Source organism: Echiichthys vipera, assembly GCF_963691815.1.
Source record: "Echiichthys vipera genome assembly, chromosome: 10".
Taxonomy (NCBI): Eukaryota; Metazoa; Chordata; class Actinopteri; order Perciformes; family Trachinidae; genus Echiichthys; species Echiichthys vipera.
In genome coordinates this window covers 21,758,908-21,780,402 of record NC_139835.1, presented here as the reverse complement: position 1 = coordinate 21,780,402, position 21,495 = coordinate 21,758,908, and the positions used below count along the sequence as shown (strand labels likewise).

Genomic DNA, 21,495 nt, shown 5'->3' with positions numbered 1-21,495 from the left:
TCTAACTTTCACGGCATTACTGCTAAAGTCAAACATTTTCCAGACGTTCACTAGGCACTAGATTAGACCGTTCATCAGCAACACCTGTGCGTTTCCTGTTATGACCAGCTTGTGTAAAGTCAAAATGTTTGCTATGAAAAGGGCTTATAGATCTCCGTCTTTTAAATGACAGATGCACAAAACTCAAATTCAATAATTCATCTTTTTCCAGAAATCAATTAGTTTTGCCCTTGGCCTGCGATAGTGCTGTACGAAATCCAGTCGTCGCCATGTTCCCCAGTGTACTGAACTTCACAAAGACTTTCATTGTAGTAAAAGCCTTTAACTCAAAAGCTGCCTGTTGACAGTTGTTAAATATATCAGCATGACTTTGATGGGATTTTCAATATGATCGTGCTGCAACATCGCCCTGTTATCAAATCACAGCTCACACAGATGCTGGTTAATCAAAATTCGTTTTATTCACAACCCAACAGGAAACAAGGAACCAGATTTAGCGTTTTCCACCGACACGGGGTGCGCTGATCTTCATGGTCTTAGCGATCTTGGGTTTCTGTGCTGTCTTTGCAGATGTCTACAGGAGAAGAAATACATGGTTTAGTTTCATGTCACCATGTTACAATTTAAAAGTGAAAATGAAGTTACTTAATAATCCAGTGAATACTGAGGGGCAGACGGTAGACATTCAAGTACACAAAGCAAAGCTCCTCAACTGTTTTGTCATTAACATATAAAAACTTATTCCAAATTCTTTACTCTAATATTAAAAATGCCTTCAATGCAGCATCCCAGATTTAATATTGGTAAAGAGAGATTTCTTCCATACAGAGTGAGATCTTACCTTTGCACTTGGGGCAGTGGGCTTCTTGGCTGCCTGCTTCGCCTTCTTGGCCTCCTTGGCAGCTCTGAGAGAGAAAAAACAGTCAGGAGAGAACGCAACAAAAAGGAGAATAAATGGATAAAAACTTCATCTTTGTGCTAATATCTAATTAATAATATCAATTGAGAAACTATGGATAATATAACCGCAACAATGAGTCTTAAACTAATAAAAAAAATGAAATAACCTGCAAATAAAATTGATGCAAACGTTTTAGAACATTTTTGTTAAGCCATACACATAAGTCCTGTTCCTTGATTTGCTTTGTTGGTTTAATACCAAGAGATGTGTTTGTATGTTATGTTTGTATGTTAAATATACGCCATGCTTATTTTCTGGACACCTTTGTACTTAATTGTTAAAATGACTCCAGCAGAGTCCTTCAGTGAAATATAACAACTGTGGTTCAGTACTTCAGTTATTTTGTAGACATCAATCAAAAGTAAAAGTCAATGTTGGGATTTTACATTGACCTCGTTAGATAACGCAATTTGTCAATAAAAAAATAATCTGAGTTTGCAAGATAAACTACGGGCCGCTACCACTTGTAGGCCAACTAAAATAAGACTAAAATGTCACAATTTTACGTGCATAGTGTCTCTACTGCCAAAACTACAGCCCCTCAATATTTAAGTTTATCAGATTAAAGAGCAACCTTGACACCAGATTGTAAAAGAAAAGTGAATCACACCATTGCAGTTGTCTGCCTCTGCCAACCAGTCAAGTTACAGTTTACACACACACAGTCCAGACTTGCATAATATAAGTAATGAAGACTTTGAAGGAACCTAATTAAAATGTATTAAGTGTGTTTTTGTGAAATGTTTTTGAACCAGCAGCTCAGAAAATCTTTGCAATCAATAGTTTAGTTATGGCGTTGAAACATGATGTCACAGTGAAGTTGACCTTTGGAATATTATGTTCCAACACTTAATTTCATCCTATTAGATATTTGTGTGAAACGTCATAACTGGTGTGTGAAATCTTGAGTTATTGACAAAAATGCATTTTGTCTCATCAGTTCATCTACGAGACCGAGTGGACATTTGTGCCGTATTTGAAGTAAATCTCTCCAGGGAATCCTGAGGTGTCACGTTCATTAAAATGGGACGGATGGAAATACGGAGGGGCGACCTACAAACATTATGCCTCCAGCCACAGTCCTAAATTAACTTTACCAGCCAAGAATAATATACTGCATTTTACTACTGCAATTGGCCATTATTACCATTTGGACACACAATGTCATTCTCACTCAACATTACAGTATTAATAGCAGTCACATGCACTGTATGCAGAAATAATAATTAATCTGTTTCAACAACAAAGTAACAGTTGAAATAAGTGCAAGAAGGATCATTTATTAAGCACTTTGAGAATATAACACTACAAAACAAGACCATTCAAGTTTGTTTTTGTTCTCCTTTTTCTGGATGCAATAAATCTCCACATATCGGTGGTGGGTATGTTCCACTGGCTCGGCTGCAGCTCACTCAGTGCGGTTTGATGACAATTACGTATTAAGTGTGACACATGCATTGTCAAATCTATCAGATTGAAGTAACAGCAAAGGGCAGCAGCATATGTGGGAAATGCATGGTTTGTTTTTTACAGTCCAGAGTGGCAAGTCTCCATAATTTACTTGCCAAAGACTTAATTGACCTGCATTTAGCAACTATTGAGTGTTAATTTTGGACTGTGCCTCAGTCATTAGGTTGTCGCAGAGGCATAAAAAAGAAAAATCTAATTCAATACATTTAAACACGGTTTGTGTGCTCACCTGATGGCCTGCTCCCTCTGAGCCTTGCGGACCTCGGGCTTCTGGTTCCTCTTGGCCATGATCTCAGCCAGGGAGGCCCCAGTGATGGCCCTCTGGAATTTCACGGCACGGCGGGTACGCTTCTTTGCCACCTCTTCCTGTTAAAAACACAAGACCATCGGTTAGCACAATTTTCTAAGATTGACAAAAGTATCAATACTTTCATACTTTTCAAAACCATGTTTTCAAATTATTCCATATCCACATTTGATAGTATTAAAAGTACCAGAGCTATTAAAAATAAATAAATAAATTAAAAAAGAAGATTACAGCTTTTGAACCCAAGGCAGCTGTAATGGAATCAGACTGCACATAATGGTTACAGGTGAGAAGGATTATAAAATGTAGGAGAGTTTGGAGGCTGGCCAATGGTAAGATGTCAAGGACCAGTACTATGATCTCCAGTTATTCTATGGCTGCAGGTGTGGAGTGATCACTGCTGCCCAGTCTGCAAAACACAGTCAGGCAACAGCGCATAACACAGACTTGCACCGTGCACACCGTCCACCCACAGCCAAACCAATTTGCAAATGTAGGTGGGAACTTTAATTGACTTGTCATTAAGTCTCAGATAAAAAAAGACCTACAACAAATGCAATTGGCCATTTTACAGCTGTAGTAAGCAACATTAGAAGTACATACTGCAAAGATGACAGATGCCAAATTAATAATAAGCCAGACACTGGCACAAGACTAATTGCTGGGCCAAAATATACTACATTTAAAGCAGATAATGGCTGCTATGTGAAGCCATATGAGTGTATTGTTTATATCAGTGTATTGTTACTATACACATTCATACACATACAGCATGTTACTTACAGACTGGCCTTTCTTGTGCTTGCGTCTGTACAGCACAGTCCAGTTGATCTGTCTGGGATTCCTCTTGGCCAGGAAGGCAGATTCACATTTGGCGTTCAGAAACTGGAACACCTGACAAAGACATGAAATCACAGCCTCATTAATTTACAAATCCCTATATAATAGACACTGAAGTCTAATGAGCAATACATTTATGCAAATCGTCATTTTGCAACATCACTGACAGATTTGACACATTGTATTTGCTAACACAAAGTTGTGCACATGCCAATTTTTTTACCATTGTGAGAATTTGAGCACATGCGGTAAATACATGTTTTGATTATCTTTTATAAGTGACAGTACAATGTAAATATTGTAATGTAATTAAACTATAATTTGAGAGTCATTAAACACAAAGAACACCTGAGAGAAACAAATATATAACAAATTACTTTTACTGACTATTGACAGCCCCTCAGACACAATTTATAACATTAATCATGCAAGGGTAAATGTTTGCTATTGATGTTACACCCATGCACAAACAGGGCATATATATATATATATATATATATGCAATTACTGGACAGACCTCATGGCGATTAGACTGCCCATGAAAAGGTCCACCTCACAAGGAACCCACAACCTCTCCAAACTGTCTCCTATCACCTACAATCGGTGGTTCTCAAATGTTGTACATGATGCATCACCTCAGAAAAGACCAATGATAATATACAGCAGCGTAGGCAGACAATATTCAGCAACGAACAGGCAGGTTTATTCCTAATCAGGAGATTAATTATTATTGATCAGCCAGAGTGACGCTGTACGAAGGGTAGCATCAGAACTGACATGTCAGTGTTTTAAACCAATAATTTTACCTCTGCTCACCATCTTGCAATAACAGTTTAGTTTGTAACTCTGCTCTAATCACATGACTGAACTATTTGATCAATCATACCAGGAGGTATCATTGACTTTCTACCTTCCACTTACCTACCATTCTTTTCTAAAATGTGGTTGTGACACTGTAGGTAACCCATCACAACCTTTTCATTACTTTCTGCTCAACCATTTTCATATTGTTTCAGTATATTAAAAAGTCTACTACATGTCTTTATTTCCTCAGTGCAAGGGTTTCAGGAGATTTACTCCTTTAACTGACCTACAACGATACTTTGCATTGGTCCTCACTAAATATTAAACATACAATTCCCTCTTAAATCATGTTGGTATTCTCTTATTGTTAACAGTTCTTGGATGCTTTCTGGTAATTGGTGTCTTTATATATGATTTGTAATGTTTTTGGTTAGACGAAGTATTTACACTTTAGAGCCTTTAGATCAATAAAAATGGGGTTGGTTCTCTGTAGGTGGTTTTCTTTAAAATTCTTATGGTTCTCTTTTGAGGTATAAAAACTGACTAGGTATTTGTTTTGCAATTCCCCAAAAATCATATATGGGAGCAATCTGATCTGACACAAGATATCAAGCTAACGTTAATGAAAACACAGTGACATTTGTTTGTATGTCAAGATAACCATTCTCTACATCGGCTGTGTAAAAACGCCACTTGAGTAGTCCCGCCATCATAAATGTATCTTGTTTAGCTGCTAATGCTAATTACTTGTGGCGCTATCGGTGTAAGCTAGTAGCTGATGTTAGCAAGTGTCCTAGCATTCAATGCCGACTCGGTCTGTTCCAGAGACAGTCGCTCGTGTTGTAAACACCTAACGTTATATTCGGCCACAAATACAACGATTTAGTCTGGCACAATGTTCTTCGCATCGTATCAGAGCAGCTGGAGAGCGGTGTCGGGTGGAGCAGTTACCTTTCCGTCTATCCTGGCGTATCGGCGGCCATGGCCGGGGTATATTTTATACCCGCTGAAACTGCACAAGTCGACCCTGAAAACGACAAATATAAGGCATCACTAAAAGAAAGGAGTATATATTTACTCTTAATGTAGATAACATAGTCAGAATGTTTATTTAGGTATTGAGATGGCATTTGATAGTTTTTCCGTACACTCACTTCATGATGGCTCCGAGAGGGCACAAAACCGGAAAGAAAGATGACGGAAGCGGAAAGGGAATTGGAAGACTGCAAATCTTTATTTATCAAATGATAAACAGTCAAAGTTTTTTTTTAAGCTAGTTGACTTATTGTGTATACTAAATGTGTAACTTTAACATGGAAATTATATTAAATTTTTTTGAAATAGTTTAATCAAAAAATACTTTGTCGTGGTTGACGTCAAAATCTGACGGTTGTCTAGCAACCCACTTTCTGTACGACACGAGAATTTAGAGATGGTGATTCAAGCAAATTAAAACAATACAATAATATAATTTCAGTTATTTGCTAGTTTTTTTTGATAAATAATAATAATATAATAACGTTATTATTTCTTCAACCTCGCTCGGCGGTAGGAAATGACGATAATTGTAGTCTTTTCAAAAAAGCTACACGCTTATAAAGTAATGACTAAGGCAGCCCATTTGAACCACATTTCCCAGAACCCCCTCGGTTTAACCGTTTTGACAAGCGACCGACGCGTCTTGTCTTTCACACCACAGTCTGCGGCTAGTAGAGTTGTCAGCTAACGTTTGGTGTTGCCTGAGGCGGCAGGATGGGTGTATCAGATTTACAATTCGATACAAATGTTGGTAAGTGACTCTATGGTTGTTTTGGTGAGACAGACAGCGAGTGTCTATTTTATTATTCTATTATTATATTAGCTAGTGTGTTTATTACGTTAGCTAACGTTAGCTAGCATGCATCATACCTGTGTAGTGCCGTGAGCTAACGTTAACGTTTTTAACATCAAGTGTGATAATGCAGATCGAAACATACTTTGTCCTCTGGCGTCAGTCTTATCCACTGTCTTGTAGCAAAGTTATACACACTTAAATATCAAACAGACTCATTTTGTGTGACGTTAATGTTCTGCAAGTTGTCTAGGTAACGTGAGTCAGTGAAACGCTGATTACAATTTATTTTCTTGAGTTACCATGGCAGATATTTAGATGTAATTACACAGAGGCAGCGAAAAAGTGTTTGCTTTCTCCTGCTCTTGTCTTCTTAATCTTGTTAAATAGTCACTCTGTGATTCAGGATTTGCAAGCAGATCAAACAAAAATCATTGCAGCAGAAGCCGATGTATCTTAACTTTTATACACATTGTATCTTGTCGTTTCCATTATGCAACTTAGAAACCTCATGGATTTCTCAAACTCTATGCCACAGTTTATAACACAGACTTTCTGTCACTCATTTAAATTCTCAATAACCCTGATCACAGTGAACTGACCTGAATTAGTGGCGTGTCTGCCCTAAGCTTTACTGCAGGTGCATACTGTGTGTATGCCTAGCTGCTTTAAGATAGTGTGTGTTATCATGTAGCCATGTTGATTAGCAAAATGACAGTTGTTGTGGGTTTCCAATCTGTTTAATCTGCACCGTCTTTGCTCCTACAAGGACCTGTGGTGGATCTTTCGGCCCGGGGTATGCAAAAGCTGGATCCTAGTTTCACGTGCTCTGAGGACACACACACATTAATCCTGGACCGTAACCACATAATGAAACTGGACCATCTGGAAAGGAGCCCCGGTCTCCAGCAGGTAGTTTAAACATTTGTTCCATTTTCCTTTTCTTTATCTACAGGTTCGTAGCATACTCATTGATGACCAGGTGCCTAAATATTGTACATTTTCTCGATTGAATACCTTTTGATAAATCTTTCTCTTTTCCCCTTTAGCTGTCTGTAGCTAGTAACCGTCTGGTGAGAATGATGGGTGTCTCTCGTCTAACACAGTTGACAGTTCTCAATCTTCCCAATAACAGTATTGGATACATTGAGGGACTAAGAGATCTGCCTCACCTCAAATGGCTCAACCTATCTGGCAACAATATTAAGGTGAGGAGAAGAGAGATTCTCACATACTTACATCATGAAATCATATCTGATTTATTTACTAAAATGCAATTGCATAGATGAAACCATTAGTTTCAGCCCATGTGTTATCTGACTTCACACTCTTTTACACAGGTCATTGAGCAACTCAACAACTGTGTTTCCCTTGAACACTTGGATCTGTCGGACAATAACATAACCACTATTGGTGATGTGACTAAACTGGTGGCATTAAAGGTGAGCGATGGAGCCTCTGAGTTGGAAAGCGAGCATAAACAAAAAAAATACTATTTAATAATCTATAGTTAGTTTCTTTATGTATATCTGCTGATTTTTTTACAGACACTATTACTCCATGGAAACAGCATTACAACACTTCGTACTGTGCCTGCTCACCTACCTGCCCATTTATCCATTCTCTCCCTGGCAGAAAATGAGATAAGGGATCTTAATGAAGTAATTTTCCTTTTAATTACTTGATACAGCAGCACTGATCTCATATCTCTTATATATATATATAGGCAAATTATCATTGACCGACTTTCCTTTTATTATTTCATAGGCATCCTACCTGGCACCTCTCCATGAACTGGAGCAGCTATCTATTATGAGCAACCCTTGTGTTATGGCAACCCCCTCGTTGCCAGGTTTTGATTATCGACCATATGTCATGAGTTGGTGTCTGAGCCTAAAGGTCCTAGATGGCTATGTGGTGTCACAGAAAGAAGGGTGCGTACATTCCTATGTGCTGTTACAATTTGCTAATTAAGATGAATGCAGGGATGTTTGAATCTCTTATTTATTGTGTATCATCACAATTGCAGTCTCAAAGCAGAGTGGCTCTACAGTCAGGGGAAAGGACGTACATATCGACCAGGTCAGCATGTTCAGCTGGTCCAATACCTTGCCACTGTTTGCCCTCTGACAGCATCACCAGCCCTGGAGACGGCAGAAGACGCCAAACTGGAGAAAATCCTCAGTAAGCAGAGGTATGAATATGAATTTGGCTACTGCTACACAACATTAAGCTTGAGAAACACAACGTCACAGACAGCATCCAATACTCCCTCTGTGGCCATGATAACCCTGCCATAGATCACCCTTCATGGAAAATATTAACTTGAATGATTGACATTTTTGTCTCCCAGGTTTCACCAAAGGCAGCTGTTAGAGGAGACCCAAAGTGGCTGTCCCAGCCCTCCTCGCCCAACTCAGCTAGATGTAGAGAGGCACAGTCCTTCACATCCAGTCCCTCAAGGGGGAGCCAGAGAGGTGAAGCAAGTCAGTGCACCTGTACCAGCTGCTGCTCCATCAGTACAGGAGACAGGTAAGAATGCTTCATCTTCTGTTTGTGGGTCGGTTCTGTTTTTATTGTTTCTATTTACAAGTAGTTGTGATGCAGAGCTTTCTTTTTCAAAATTTTCGACTGTTTGGTGTGTCTACTTTTGTACAGAGCCAGTCGTGCAGTTTAACACCTGGGTGAGCTGTGATTCTTCTCACCCATCATTGCCGGTAGTCCACAGCCCAAGGCTCAGGGAGGAGCACATCTATTTGGAGGATGTGCAGACAGATGAGGAGAAACTCAATGGCAGCATGCTTTCCTCCGAATCCACCTTTCTCCCCTTCACATCCGATCTGGAGCAAACAACCCACTCTGACAGCGAGGACGAGACAGAGACATTTGAACCTGATTCCCTGGCTCCAAAGCGGCCAGCACAGCCCAAAAAGCACAACACAAATGAGATACATCCTTCAACCCCAGTGGATAAGCAAGAGACGGCGCTTGACGGGGAAGTTATTTCTGGTGCAGCCACAACAGCTGAACCTCTGAGCATCAGAGTTAGCACACCGCAAAATGATTTGGAAACATCCTCAAACTCTTGTAAAGCAGAGATGAAAGAAGCTCCCAATCAGGAAGAAATTGATATGTGTGCCAGTAAATCAAGTTTAATGGAAGCAGACAGGGCAGCAGTTAAAATCCAGTCATGGTGGAGGGGTCAGCACACTCGGTGTTGTCACCCGATGGCAAGAGAGGTACGCAGTGAAATCCGCCTGCGTAGGATGCAAGAACACATCCTCTCCCTCTCTGGAAAGCTGGACAGGTAAGCGACTGACCATCAGTATTGTTCATTTCTAGTTTTCTTATAGTATCAGACTAATTGTACTTCAACAAATATCACATATGGTTGTGGATAGACGTATAAATATATTTGTACTTATATTGACTAAGATTACCTGTAGGTTAAAAATGTGATTTCTTTGCAGGGTGCAGCAGCAGTATGAAGAAGAGAGGTTACAAAGGTTGGTTCAGGAAGAAGCTGTAAAGTTTCTTTGGAAACAGGTCAGTGATTGAAGTTGTCATCTATTATGGCAAGCCATTGAACAGTAGTTGAGTATTTCAGTCTGGACCAAGTGGTGACTTTACCTCATGCTATTATCATGCTGCTATTATTGCTAAAGAATAGCTTTCCAGAGATGATACAACACCTTAAAATGGTGTGTTATTGGTTTTGCAACATTTCACATGGCTTCCTCATTAGTTTAACCCCTTTCCTGTGTTCTCTTGTAGGTCCAGTCTATGCAGCAGTGGAAGCAGTCTGTGGAGCAGCAGCTGGCTGGCATTAGTCATGCTGTCACCCCAGCTCAGATCTCAACTCCTGGACTATGTGTGGCTGTTCCGCCTGCTGCATCCAGCATGACGAACCCATCCAGAACAGACGTCTCCTTCCCAGATTCTGGCTTCCAGACAACAAGTGATCATCAGGCAGCACAGGAGGACAGCTTCCTGAGCAGTGGGACAGCAGACTCTCTGAAGACGGTGCGAGCACTGAGCTCCGTTCATAGCGGCTTTGCTGGTGTTAGCGACGGTGTGGACAGCGCAGACTGCAGCCTCCTGGAGCAGTACCTCTCCTCTGTACAGCAGAGGGAGGAGGAGGCTGAGGAGGTGATCAGTGATAGAACAGAAACACCACAGCCCTCCTCGCCAGTGTCATCCACCAAAAATGCACAGTCCAACTCCCTCCCACAGAAGACAGCAGATAACCAATCAGAAGTGCAAAGAACAGAGGAAACCACTCCTGGCCTTATCTGAGAGTCTACACCCAACAGACACCTGTACAGAACTACTGAGTGTGTAAATTTGCACTGACTGAAGGATCGAGATGCGTTGCTCCCTCTAGAGACTTTGACAAATGTATCTTGATGACTGACCCAGATCTCAAATAGCAGTGCACTTTGTTTCCTTTGTTTATCAAGACTAATCCCAAGACACTCTTGAAAACAATACCTTACTGCGAATGTAACTCCAACTTTTTATACTTCACTTGAAACTGTTCTGTTATTTAATGGATATATTCCTCTATGTGTAAAGGCAACGATTGTGATATAGCTTCAGAACATGTTAGTAACTTAAAAGCAATCATTTTACGATGAAATACAGTGAGTAGGTCGCATCCTCTGCTGGTTAAAAGACCATGGTATATCATAATCTCTTAATATCCACTGTATTAGATCTCTCTGATAAACTACAGTATATCAGATTAGGACTTAATGTGTTGAAGATAGTGCACTTGTAACGAAACTATACATGAAACAACAAGCATATATACATGCATCAACTCTAGCACACATCACCTGAAAATGTTGTAGCAGCTTTATCTCAATGACAAAATGTGAATAAATCTGCAATAATTATTTTCCAATCATTATTGGTTTCGTAGTATGTTGAAATTATATTTCATTACACCTGTGTATTTCATCCTAGTATGGCCTAGTATGGCCAGTCAAACTTTTTTCTGTAAAGAAGAAATATCGCTCAAAAAATAATAATACATGTTCTGTCACTACAGTAGTTTATTAATGGACAAATTATTTCAGCACAGCAGAATAGCCACAGAAATAGAGTTGATAGGAAATTTTGGTTGGTATAATATTAATATTCAAATAATTGACTAAGTTAAAAGTAGCAATGCCATAGTATAAAAATACCCAATTATAAGTAAAGCCTAAACACTTCAAAACAAAGCAAAAATGATCTGTCAGTGTCACTACTATTATATTAATGGATCATTATTATTCAGTGTGGTACTTTGATGTTGTAGTTGTTCATGGTGGAGCTCATTTCTAATCACACTATACACTTTTGGTAGTTGAACACTAACTGTAGCTATGAAATTAATTGGGTGAAAAAAGGAAATTTTGATTTGATTTAATTTTATATCAAACATGTAAAGAAAGAAAACAGAAAATATCATACAAAAAATTATAATTAACAAGACAATGTTTCTTTTTGACATGTCTGAAAAGGAGTGGGAAGAATAATATACTTCCCAGTCCTTTTCCATAATTCATTCTTAGTTAACAGCTGCCTCTGTCATACATGTATCATTAGTTTTTCTTTATTATTAATATTTTGTACAAACAAATGCAATGTTTTCCTTATATATTCCTATCCAATATATATTATAATTAATTGCATATTTATCTAACTTAATTTTTTTAATGTAAAGGTATTTATATAGTATCCAAGATATACATTCATTCAGAATTAAAAAATAAATAAACAAAAAATAAGCAAATAGAGTGAAAAATATAATAACTTCCGGTGATAAGGATGAGCTTGATCCAGAGTTTCAGTTCATCTGAGAGTTTTTATTTTCCCGTCTCCACAGTTGCGTCTTCACTTTCCGTACATGTTACCATGGTGCTTCGCCCTGTTGCTTAGTTACGTTGCTGTAGTAACCACCTTCAGAATTCCAACAGACTCCCCTTAACTAATACACATACACGGCACAGTCACACTACAACCAAAAATACTCAAACTACTTTTCACCACTCTTATCAGGTCATCACAGGATAATGTATGACAGTAAAATTATTAATTTCTGATAGTCATATACTCTCTCATATAGACAGCCCTAGTAACCGGTATGATACTACTGTTATTCACATTTATTATCTTGTGTATGTTTTTTTTTACTTGGCTCCTCTTTTGACCACCAGAGGACGCAAAAACACTGATCCACCCATAAACCCCCCACAGCCGGGGTCCCGTCATGATTACTGGGAGCTGTCGGTAACCGGGACGCGGCTCCTGCCTCCTACTACACCGTCTCTGATGCGCCACGTCCCGGCCGCTGCTGTCGCCTCTCCTCCGGTCAGACTCCTTCTCTCCTCCTCGGGCTGAACATAACAGTCCGACATCATGCAAATGTGTCGACGTAATATAATGTAAGTAGGAGAGCATTATGGCTGCATCGCCGGTGTTAACGTTAGCTAACATGGTTGTTTAAATCAGAAATGTGCTGGAATGTTCACCCGTGTATCGGATATTGTGGTATCCCTCCGCTTCTTTGTTGTTGCCGCTGCAGCAGTGCATGTGACAGAAGCAGCTGACCGTTAAAAGCCGGCCGTTATTGACCGTTATTTACCGTTATTGATGCCTCAAAATGGAAGATTCGAGTGAAAATGTGAACCGCAGGGATGTTTACAGTCTACAGTGCCATTTTTAAAAGTAACTTAAACACGGGGCGGTATATACGGCTGTTAAATATGTCTGTTTTAACTTGTACAAATGTCTGAGCGTTGGTTAATGTACAGGCTACACAGCAGGCAGAAATTACCTTGGCAGAGGCGGTTCTGGAGTCTGTTGGGACCCTAGGCAAAAATTTACAGGGGCCCCTCGAACCGTGCGGGACTAACCATGACTTTAGTCTCAATAAATGGAAAAAATAAATACATCAACACGTAAATAAATGCATAAATTAATAATTCCTACCTCATTTACATGACACAGAACACAAAAATACATAAATAAATAAATGTATGTAAATTAAAATTGAGAAATAAGTGTAAAGCATTTGTTGATTTATTTTTTATATATTTATGTATACATTTATTTATTCATGCATTTATTTCAGCATGTATTTAGTAATTTATTTGTTCTTGTATTCATTTAAGTATACATTTATTTATTTATTCATGCATTTATTTATTTATTCTTGTATTTATTTAACCATACATTTATTTATTCATGCATTTATTTCAGCATGTATTTAGTAATTTATTTGTTCTTGTATTCATTTAAGTATACATTTATTTATTCATGCATTTATTTATTTATTCTTGTATTTATTTAACCATACATTTATTTATTCATGCATTTATTTATTTATTCTTGTATTTATTTAACCATACATTTATTTATTCATGCATTTATTTCAGCATGTATTTATTCATTTATTTATTCGTTTTTGTATTTATTTAAGTATACATTTATTAACTCATGCATTTATTTATTTATTCCTGTATTCATTTATACATTTATTTATTGAGACAGTAGCCTGCTGTGCCTTCTGTCAAGCGTCACCTATTTTATTTCCTGTTGTCAACTAGCAGGAAGTTAACAAGGACGCAGTCTAAACATTACAAATGACTATGCCACAATGGAAATCTAAGACCAAAATGATTGATTAGTTGACAGTGTCAGCCGCACTTATGCTCTCTGGGTTTCCCCACACATTTTAGTCAGTTCTTTCAGACCGCAGCACTTGTCGTAGACACTTCATCACAAACACAAACACTCCTGCCTTGCACAGGCTTGGCTGTGGTCATATAGTTCTCCCCATTAACACTTCGTACTTAGCCCTGTGGTGGAGTTCTGATGGCATATGGCACTTAAAGCCTGTTGTTGCACAGTTTGTTTGCTTTCCCTTAATTGTATGGTTAATTATGTCCATGGGTAGTGGGGGGCACATGGAGATAATCAGCATGTTGTACGCTACATACTGGCACCAGGTAGATGAAGGTCATCAAGATACAACATATCATAGTTTACGAGGTGGTCATCAGGATGCAGTGGTGGTAATGAGACCAAAATGGAATCAGCAATAGGCACAATGAGGTGTAAATACTAGTTTTCTGATTGTTGATTGTTAAAAGTCCCCAAACAGAGGCCACCTGAACACACCTGAGGTAGGGTGGATAAACCAAACACTCCTACATGGAAAGGACCTGCCCCCCTCAGGAGCAAACAATCAGTTAATTAGAGGCCAACTATGCTGCTTTCCTCACTCTTTGTTCCTTTTCTTTGTCCTGAACCGTGTGCGCATATCCTGTAAGTAAATCCCAAAGACAGTAAACAGGTACAAACAAAATTACTTCAATAAAAACTGTTCAGCTGCCTGTCAGTTCCTCTATGTTAATATGATACCAAATCAATTCCAGTGCTTCCTCTAACTTTCTTCCCTTTTTTTTTTTGACAGAGATAATTTGCGAGCGTCAGTCGCTGAGGACGAAATGATGCCATCATCGCAGGTGTGACGGCATATAGTGAAACAGGACCTGATCATGGGAGACTGGAGGTCACCATGTGCCGAAATCCGTCCAAATATGCCCTCCTTTTCCTATTCCTAGCCCTGTCTGGCCTCATCTTCCTGCTACGCAACATCCACACTGTTGAGGTGAGTAGCGGGCTACACCTGTGTTTTCTCAGCTACCTTGAAAGAGAAGTGAATAATTTACCTTTTCCTATTAACAGCATTTAATGTATCTTCTAATACTGTAGCTTCTGAGAGCAGTTGAGTAGCTAGTCCCTTGAGTGGAAAATGCATCAAGTTATTTCCCCACAGGTTAACATTCACTAATATGTGGTGACATAGTTCTCTATAATAGGTTTGGGCCTGAGATAGTAAACATGCAATAGTATTTTGCCCTTTTTATCGAATTTATCTGAGAAGATTTCTTGACTCACAGGTCAGGAACTGGAAAATTAATGGTGCTTATTTAGTCAGGTTTATTCACACGTGTTGACAGAATACAAGCAGATGTTCTGCAAAGAACAAAAGGAGGTTGAACTGTCAATAGAGCCGGCAGTGTACATGCAGAACGATTGTGTGTGTAAACTGGCCTGTGACTTGAGACTACCCTGTACTCTGTGCCAGATGATGCAGCTGTTGTTTTTTTTTAATGGCCACCTGGAATTAACTAATACCAGATGTTGAGATTGTACTCCCTGTGGAGCCAAGGAGTCCTTTCCACACAAAGAAAAGCCTAAAGTACAATAGACACGGGGATGTAAAAATGTCTAAAAGCTAATAGGATAATAATACAAAACATTCATTATTTCAGGTCAGCCTTGTGTAGGTTGTCATGGTTCCTGTAGCACCTATTAAAGGGATAGTTCTGGGGGTTGTATGAGGTACTTATTCATAGTCAGTGTGTTTGCTACAGTAGATGGCAGACAGCCTGTTCATAGTTGAGGGAAGCAGTTTGGATGACAGGCAAAGAATCTAAGCAATGAACTGCAGTGGATTGGGGCGGCACCTAAAACCATGGTTGTATTAATAGACCTGAATAACAAAGGGAGAAACTCTACTGTGCATGTTCAGTGGGACGCATATCATTGGTGTATGAGCCAGACCAGCAATTCTCATTGGAATAAGTAAGTTACCATTTCAGTCCACCATCCTGGTCTAATAATACATCCATTCCTAAAACTCATTAAAAACCCAATTAGTTTAAGTATACTTAAAATATTTTCACCACTTTACCCTGCCTTCCATGTACACAGGTGAAAGATAAGCTCTCTCCGAAGTTACTGAACCCCAGTGATGAAATTGTGTTTTTTTTTTTTTCAAACCGTTAAACAGTGGTAGACCAGCATCTTCTGTATTTTGAAAGGTTAAAAAAAACATTTTTGTCAAAGCAGTCTGATGGTTTTGAGAGCATAGAAAGGCTGAAACTTAAACAGGGCTGTTTGATGGCAAAGTAAAGAGGTGAAAATTTTCTAAATATAGTTTAGAATTAAAATATTGCGTTTTGATTTTTACTTATGTACTATTTTTTAGGTAGAAAATGTTTAGCTGCTGCCCCGTCCACAGCAGTCCATTGCTTAGCTTAGCCGTTGTCCTTCCTGCTTCTCAACCACAATCAACTGTAGGTAGAAATACACTGGATTTGTACCTCATACAACCAAACTTTTTTCCCTTTTAACTCTCCTCCCTTTCTCTCCAGAACTGGAACTGCCACACTATTTCAGCCCTCTACCAGCTCCAGAGCAGGATCCAATCATCCTTTGTCCCTGGGAATCTCCCCACTTTTCATCACAACCACACCTTCTGTGCCAAGCTGGGCCAGAAACCTTCCCCTGAAGATGAACTGGAGGAGCGCTACCTGTTGGACTCAATCGCCTGGCCCGGGCCTCCGCCTCACTCTACACCAACCGTCCTGCGCCAGACAAGTGACCCCGTACACAGCCTGTTCGCCATCCTTCCAAATAAGGGAGAAAGGGAGTGGCATGTGGGCGACCAGATGGAGGCGCTCGTCCAAATGCATGACTTCCAGGGTCGCCCCAAGCGCTACGGCGGGGATTTCATTTTGGCCAGACTGCACTCCCCGGAGCTCGGGGCAGGTGTAGCAGGTAAAGTGCTGGACCACAGGAACGGATTCTATTCTGCTATGTTCCCGCTCCTGTGGGAGGGTTCTGCACAGGTGGAGATCACGTTGGTGCACTCCAGCGAAGCCGTTGCTGTGCTGCGGCGGTTGAGAGACGAGCGGCCCGATCGAGTGTATTTCAAGAGCCTGTTCCGCCTGGGCTTCTTGTCTGAAACTACAGTGTGCAACATGTGCCTGCCCCCCGACCAGCAGCCTCTGTGCAACTACACTGACCTTTACACAGGGGAGCCCTGGTACTGCTACAAGCCGAAGATGCTCAGCTGTGACACCAGAATCAACCACGCCAAAGGAGGATACCTGAAACACCTCCTCACCAACAAAGAAGCATTGCTCTTCCAGAGGTTTGTACTGTTTGAGAACAGCACCAACAATAAATTAACGAGCTTGTTTAGCCAAAGCCTGATAAAGCTTCTGTGCCATAGACCTTTTACAAAAGCTAAACTATAAAAGCAGGTGAGCTTCAGTGTAGCTATGGGTAACATTATTGTCATCACCAGACTTGACCTAAAACACTGATCAATTCTGTATCTTTTATCTTAGTGGTGTGAACATTAAAGTTCGCATACACTCTTCAGGACCCGACAGAGTGAACGTGCTGCCTCCCAGGAAAGGTACAGTATACCTGCAGAGTAACGTTTGTGCGTCATGTCACATGCTTTGATGATCTATTCCATTAATTGAATTCTGTCTGCAACATCTCTCGCTTTGTATCAGAAGTAGACGTAGAAAGCAGCAGTGTAACCCCAGAACCTATTAAACTAGCACCGTCTGGATATTACTACGAGGACTCATGGAGGCCATTAAGTGGCGTTGCGATGCGTCAGTTCAATGACTCCTCTGCCATCACTCAGTGTTTGAGGAATAAGGTGATCTACATGTACGGAGACTCTACCGTCAGGCAGTGGTTTGAGCACCTCATTGCTGTAGTACCAGGTGAGTGACTCCTTTTTTGATTCATCCTATATTTGTACACTGTTTTGCCTTGTTTCTTTCCTACTGCATTTCATTTATTCCACCTTTCCCAGGTTTAAAGGAGTTCAACCTGCACAGTCCAAAAAACGTTGGGCCTTTCATGGCGGTGGACAGCGCCCATAATATTCTCTTGAAGTACCGCTGCCACGGCCCGCCAATCCGCTTCACCACCGTCATGTCCACCGAGTTGCGGTACGTTTCAAACGAGCTGGACGGCCTCCCCGGGGGTTCCAACACCGTGGTGGTCCTCAGCATTTGGTCCCATTTCAGCACCTTTCCCGTGGAAGTGTACATACGGCGGCTCCGTCACATAAGGCGGTCGCTGGTGAGACTTCTGAACCGAGCGCCGGGGACGATCGTCGTGGTGCGCTCCGGTAACCTCCAGGCCCTGGACCAAGAGGTGAGCCTGTACAACAGCGACTGGTTCTCCCTGCAGCTCGACGAGGTGCTCAGGTCCATGTTCAAGGGGCTGAACGTGCTGCTGGTGGACGCCTGGCAAATGACTTTAGCTCACCCCCTCCCTCACGCCCTCCATCCACCTCCAGTCATCGTCAAGAACATGATAGACACGCTTTTGTCTTACGTTTGCCCAGAGAAGAAGAAGCGCCAACTGACCTAGAAGAGGGACATTGGATAGTGGATCTTGTGTTCTCCAAAGCTACACACCCTTTAAACGGACCCTTCTGTACAGAGAGATTTGCCCGACTTCTGTTTAGTTGCCTGTTATATTACATTTGAATTTTTTCTGAAAATGCCAAAGACTTTGGCACAGTGATTGTTACTTCCCATCTGCTTTTGTAACCAAAATGTTTTGTGGGTGTGTGTGTGCTGTACTTTACCTTAAGTTGTCTGCATTTGGAATTTAAACTTCTCTTTTTCTTTATGCATATGTCTTGCCAAAGCTGAAGACTCAGTGAGTTCTCATTACTTCGATTTCCCTCAGGCTGTTCGGTGTTAATGTGTTCTCTGATGCAACACTGCGTTTCTTTTTTATGTCAGGCTATTTACAGTTAAGAACAGCTTTCTGTTCTGCAAACTACATCAGTCTGCCTCGGTGAAAAAGTCCATCAGTGTACTCAGTTCACTGTCATAGAGAAGGAAAGAAATCTGAATAATCCTGGAATCATAACTTTACATTACTCGATCGATGGATAGTTACCGTCTTTGCATTTTTTTACTTTAAACATGAACTACATTGATGTTAAGTAATCTGTGCGCCCAACTATGTTTACAGTTTGGTATTTTCGGTGTTTACAGTACACATCACTAACTCATATCAGACGAAGGTTAAAATTGCTGCATTTAATGCACCTTTACAGTTTTGATGTTCAGAGACCTACATGTTGTTTTAAAAAACAAACCTGTAACTCTTTTGTCAACTATTATTGAACCCATTAAGGAACTTCCTTAAGCTGTTATATTTTCATGCGCCACCTAAAGATCTGGTAGAACTGTTTTTTCTTGGCTTCCCCTTTTACTTTGTGGTTTCCTGACTTCTCTGACAGATCAGCCTTCACGCCCCGGCTCTAAAGTTTCACACGGCCTGTAAATGAACATCACTTCAGCAGCTGGCAGTGGTGTGTGTTAATTTTAGGCTTGACCTTTACTTACATTTATATTGTCAGCTCTTTTGTATGTGTATATAGCATTTCTATTGCAAATATTTCCATTCTATTTTAATTCCAGGGGTTTTATATGTACACATTAACATGATCAAATACTGTATGCTATCACATGTTTGTCATACGGAGATCGGAGAGTAGTTATCAGGGCCTGTATTCCCCAAAATAAAAGCTAAATGTAACAACAAACTTTTGAATTTAGGAGTAATTGAAAAATAGGTGTGTCCTTTTTGTCCATTTTCGGGCGCCTACATTTTCGGTCTACGAGCGTTTAAGCTCCAAAAGCAGCACTTAAATCTGTGAAAAGTTGGTATTCAAGGACTCCTAAGTTACTAAGAGCAAATAAAAAACAATCCACAATCTCGTCATTGCATCAACATTTTAATGATGGTGGCAGAACCGTATTTATTTCCATATATTAACACTGACTTTTTTTTGGCTTTTGCAGTAATCCTCATTGAATTTTCCTTGAATAGTGTAATACCTTATGCACGTTGCAAGTTGAGTCACAAGTGCTCGTTTGCACCTCTCATCATCAGCCAACGTTCTTGCACTGTGATGATTACGAGGCTTCTTACACAGATACCTGCAAATTTTTAATGAGCTGCCAGACATGCAAGAGGCAGAAAATGAAGCTGAACATATACTTGATTAGCCTATTTTACTGTTTCATGTTAAATCATTTGATTTTAAACTCTTTATTTGGACATGGCGTCATAGCTCCTACAGTATTTCTATCAAGAATCCACCGACAGAGACCCAAAACAGCCAATCACAGTTTCATGAAACAGCTGTAGCAGCCGTGTCAACCCCGCCTTTTCTCGTAGCTTAGGACTTCTCCCAGTTCCTTTAGTAAAAGTCGGTCTCAGCAGCTTTGTGAACAGGTTTTAAGGGACACACCTTAAGTGGTATTTAGGAGTCCTAATAAGATCAAATGTTCAGGGAATACGGGCCCATGTCTGTGATGCAAAGAGAAAATGTGCCTATAATCTGTCTAATCCTGTTTGTCTCTGATAAGAGGCTGAATATGTGGAAACTGTGTCCTCAGTTATTTTAAGAGCAGAGTTGCTGTCATGTATTTGCAAGTCAACTGTGTGCTTTTCTAAGTTACAATGAGAGTTCATGGCTGTATGTCGTCATTTGCTAATCAAACTGGAGGTTAGATGAGGCAGTAAAAGGGGGTTTTAGACGGAGCCGAAGGACATATCTTTATATAATATTTATATGACTTAACTGGGGGTATGATTAGCCTGGAAACCAGAGGAATTTGCCAAACTCGTGTCTCATTTGGTCTCACAGATGCACATTTGCAATTTTTCTGGTGGGGTGTGATAATTGTCTGGGTGTAAATGGGATCATAAGCTGTTGTTGCATCTTTAATCACTGTTGCAGCAATAAATACAGACAACATAAACAAGCTAAGACAACTAGTCACTACAAAATCAATAATTCCCCATATGCTTTGGAGTCCGTCCCCTCAAATAAAATAAATACACAACAAACCTTTGTCGTCTACTGGCATGCTTCTTTCTTTTCTTTTTTAAATTGAGTTTCAACCAGTTCAAATGTACAAGGTTCAGTGTGTACGCGAGGTGACGTTGAATAAGGGACTGAGAGCTTTAAAGACGTTCCAGACCTCTTGTGCTCTATAACAGTCCATTAAGAGCTGCTGTTGTATCTCATCCTCATTACAATAAATCACTGGACAAACAACCACTTTATCTCACCTTCCCTCTACATATTCATGTTAAAGAGAGGCTGAAACATGATGAAAACAAATACGTAAGAGTCAAACTGAACTGACTTGAATAAGTTCAAACATCAGAACACACACAAAAAAAAAGCGATTTATTCATCTTTAAACCAAGCCCACGCCCACTTCTGGGGGACAAAAAACACAAGATCCTATAGATGTCAATGCAATTTGTATTTTAAATTAAGGTTGATTGTGGTCATGTCCCTGGTCTTTCACCGTTCAAGTGAATGACTGCACAGTAGCAGCCTTTCTGTGGCCATTTACCACACCGACA

The 21,495-nt window shown here is 40.1% G+C and overlaps 3 protein-coding genes across 4 annotated transcripts; 2 read left to right on the top strand and 1 right to left on the bottom strand.

The window, feature by feature from the left end:
• Positions 1-438: 438 nt before the first annotated feature.
• Positions 439-5,581, bottom strand: rpl24 (ribosomal protein L24). The gene is made up of 6 exons (XM_083921827.1): positions 5,537-5,581; positions 5,334-5,409; positions 3,522-3,632; positions 2,661-2,797; positions 842-905; positions 439-574 (listed from the first exon to the last, which is right to left on the bottom strand). Exons 1-6 carry the CDS (start codon positions 5,539-5,541, stop codon positions 494-496), a joined length of 474 nt encoding a protein of 157 aa, XP_083777953.1. The 5' UTR covers positions 5,542-5,581; the 3' UTR covers positions 439-493.
• A 494-nt stretch (positions 5,582-6,075) lies between these two features.
• Positions 6,076-11,039, top strand: cep97 (centrosomal protein 97). Its single transcript, XM_083921627.1, has 11 exons — positions 6,076-6,171; positions 6,983-7,125; positions 7,263-7,421; positions 7,554-7,655; positions 7,761-7,874; positions 7,981-8,147; positions 8,243-8,407; positions 8,567-8,745; positions 8,872-9,520; positions 9,684-9,759; positions 9,988-11,039. The coding sequence occupies exons 1-11, from the start codon at positions 6,135-6,137 to the stop codon at positions 10,507-10,509; spliced, it is 2,313 nt and encodes a 770-aa protein (XP_083777753.1). The 5' UTR covers positions 6,076-6,134; the 3' UTR covers positions 10,510-11,039.
• A 1,470-nt stretch (positions 11,040-12,509) lies between these two features.
• nxpe3 (neurexophilin and PC-esterase domain family, member 3) lies at positions 12,510-20,919 on the top strand. Of its 2 annotated transcripts, none has more exons than XM_083922155.1 (6): positions 12,510-12,647; positions 14,681-14,878; positions 16,431-17,212; positions 17,412-17,482; positions 17,589-17,804; positions 17,897-20,919. In XM_083922155.1, exons 2-6 carry the CDS (start codon positions 14,786-14,788, stop codon positions 18,460-18,462), a joined length of 1,728 nt encoding a protein of 575 aa, XP_083778281.1. In that variant the 5' UTR covers positions 12,510-12,647; positions 14,681-14,785; the 3' UTR covers positions 18,463-20,919. The 2 variants fall into 2 exon arrangements, with proteins under 2 accessions (XP_083778281.1, XP_083778280.1); XM_083922154.1 differs by having other exon boundaries at positions 17,586-17,804.
• Positions 20,920-21,495: the final 576 nt, after the last annotated feature.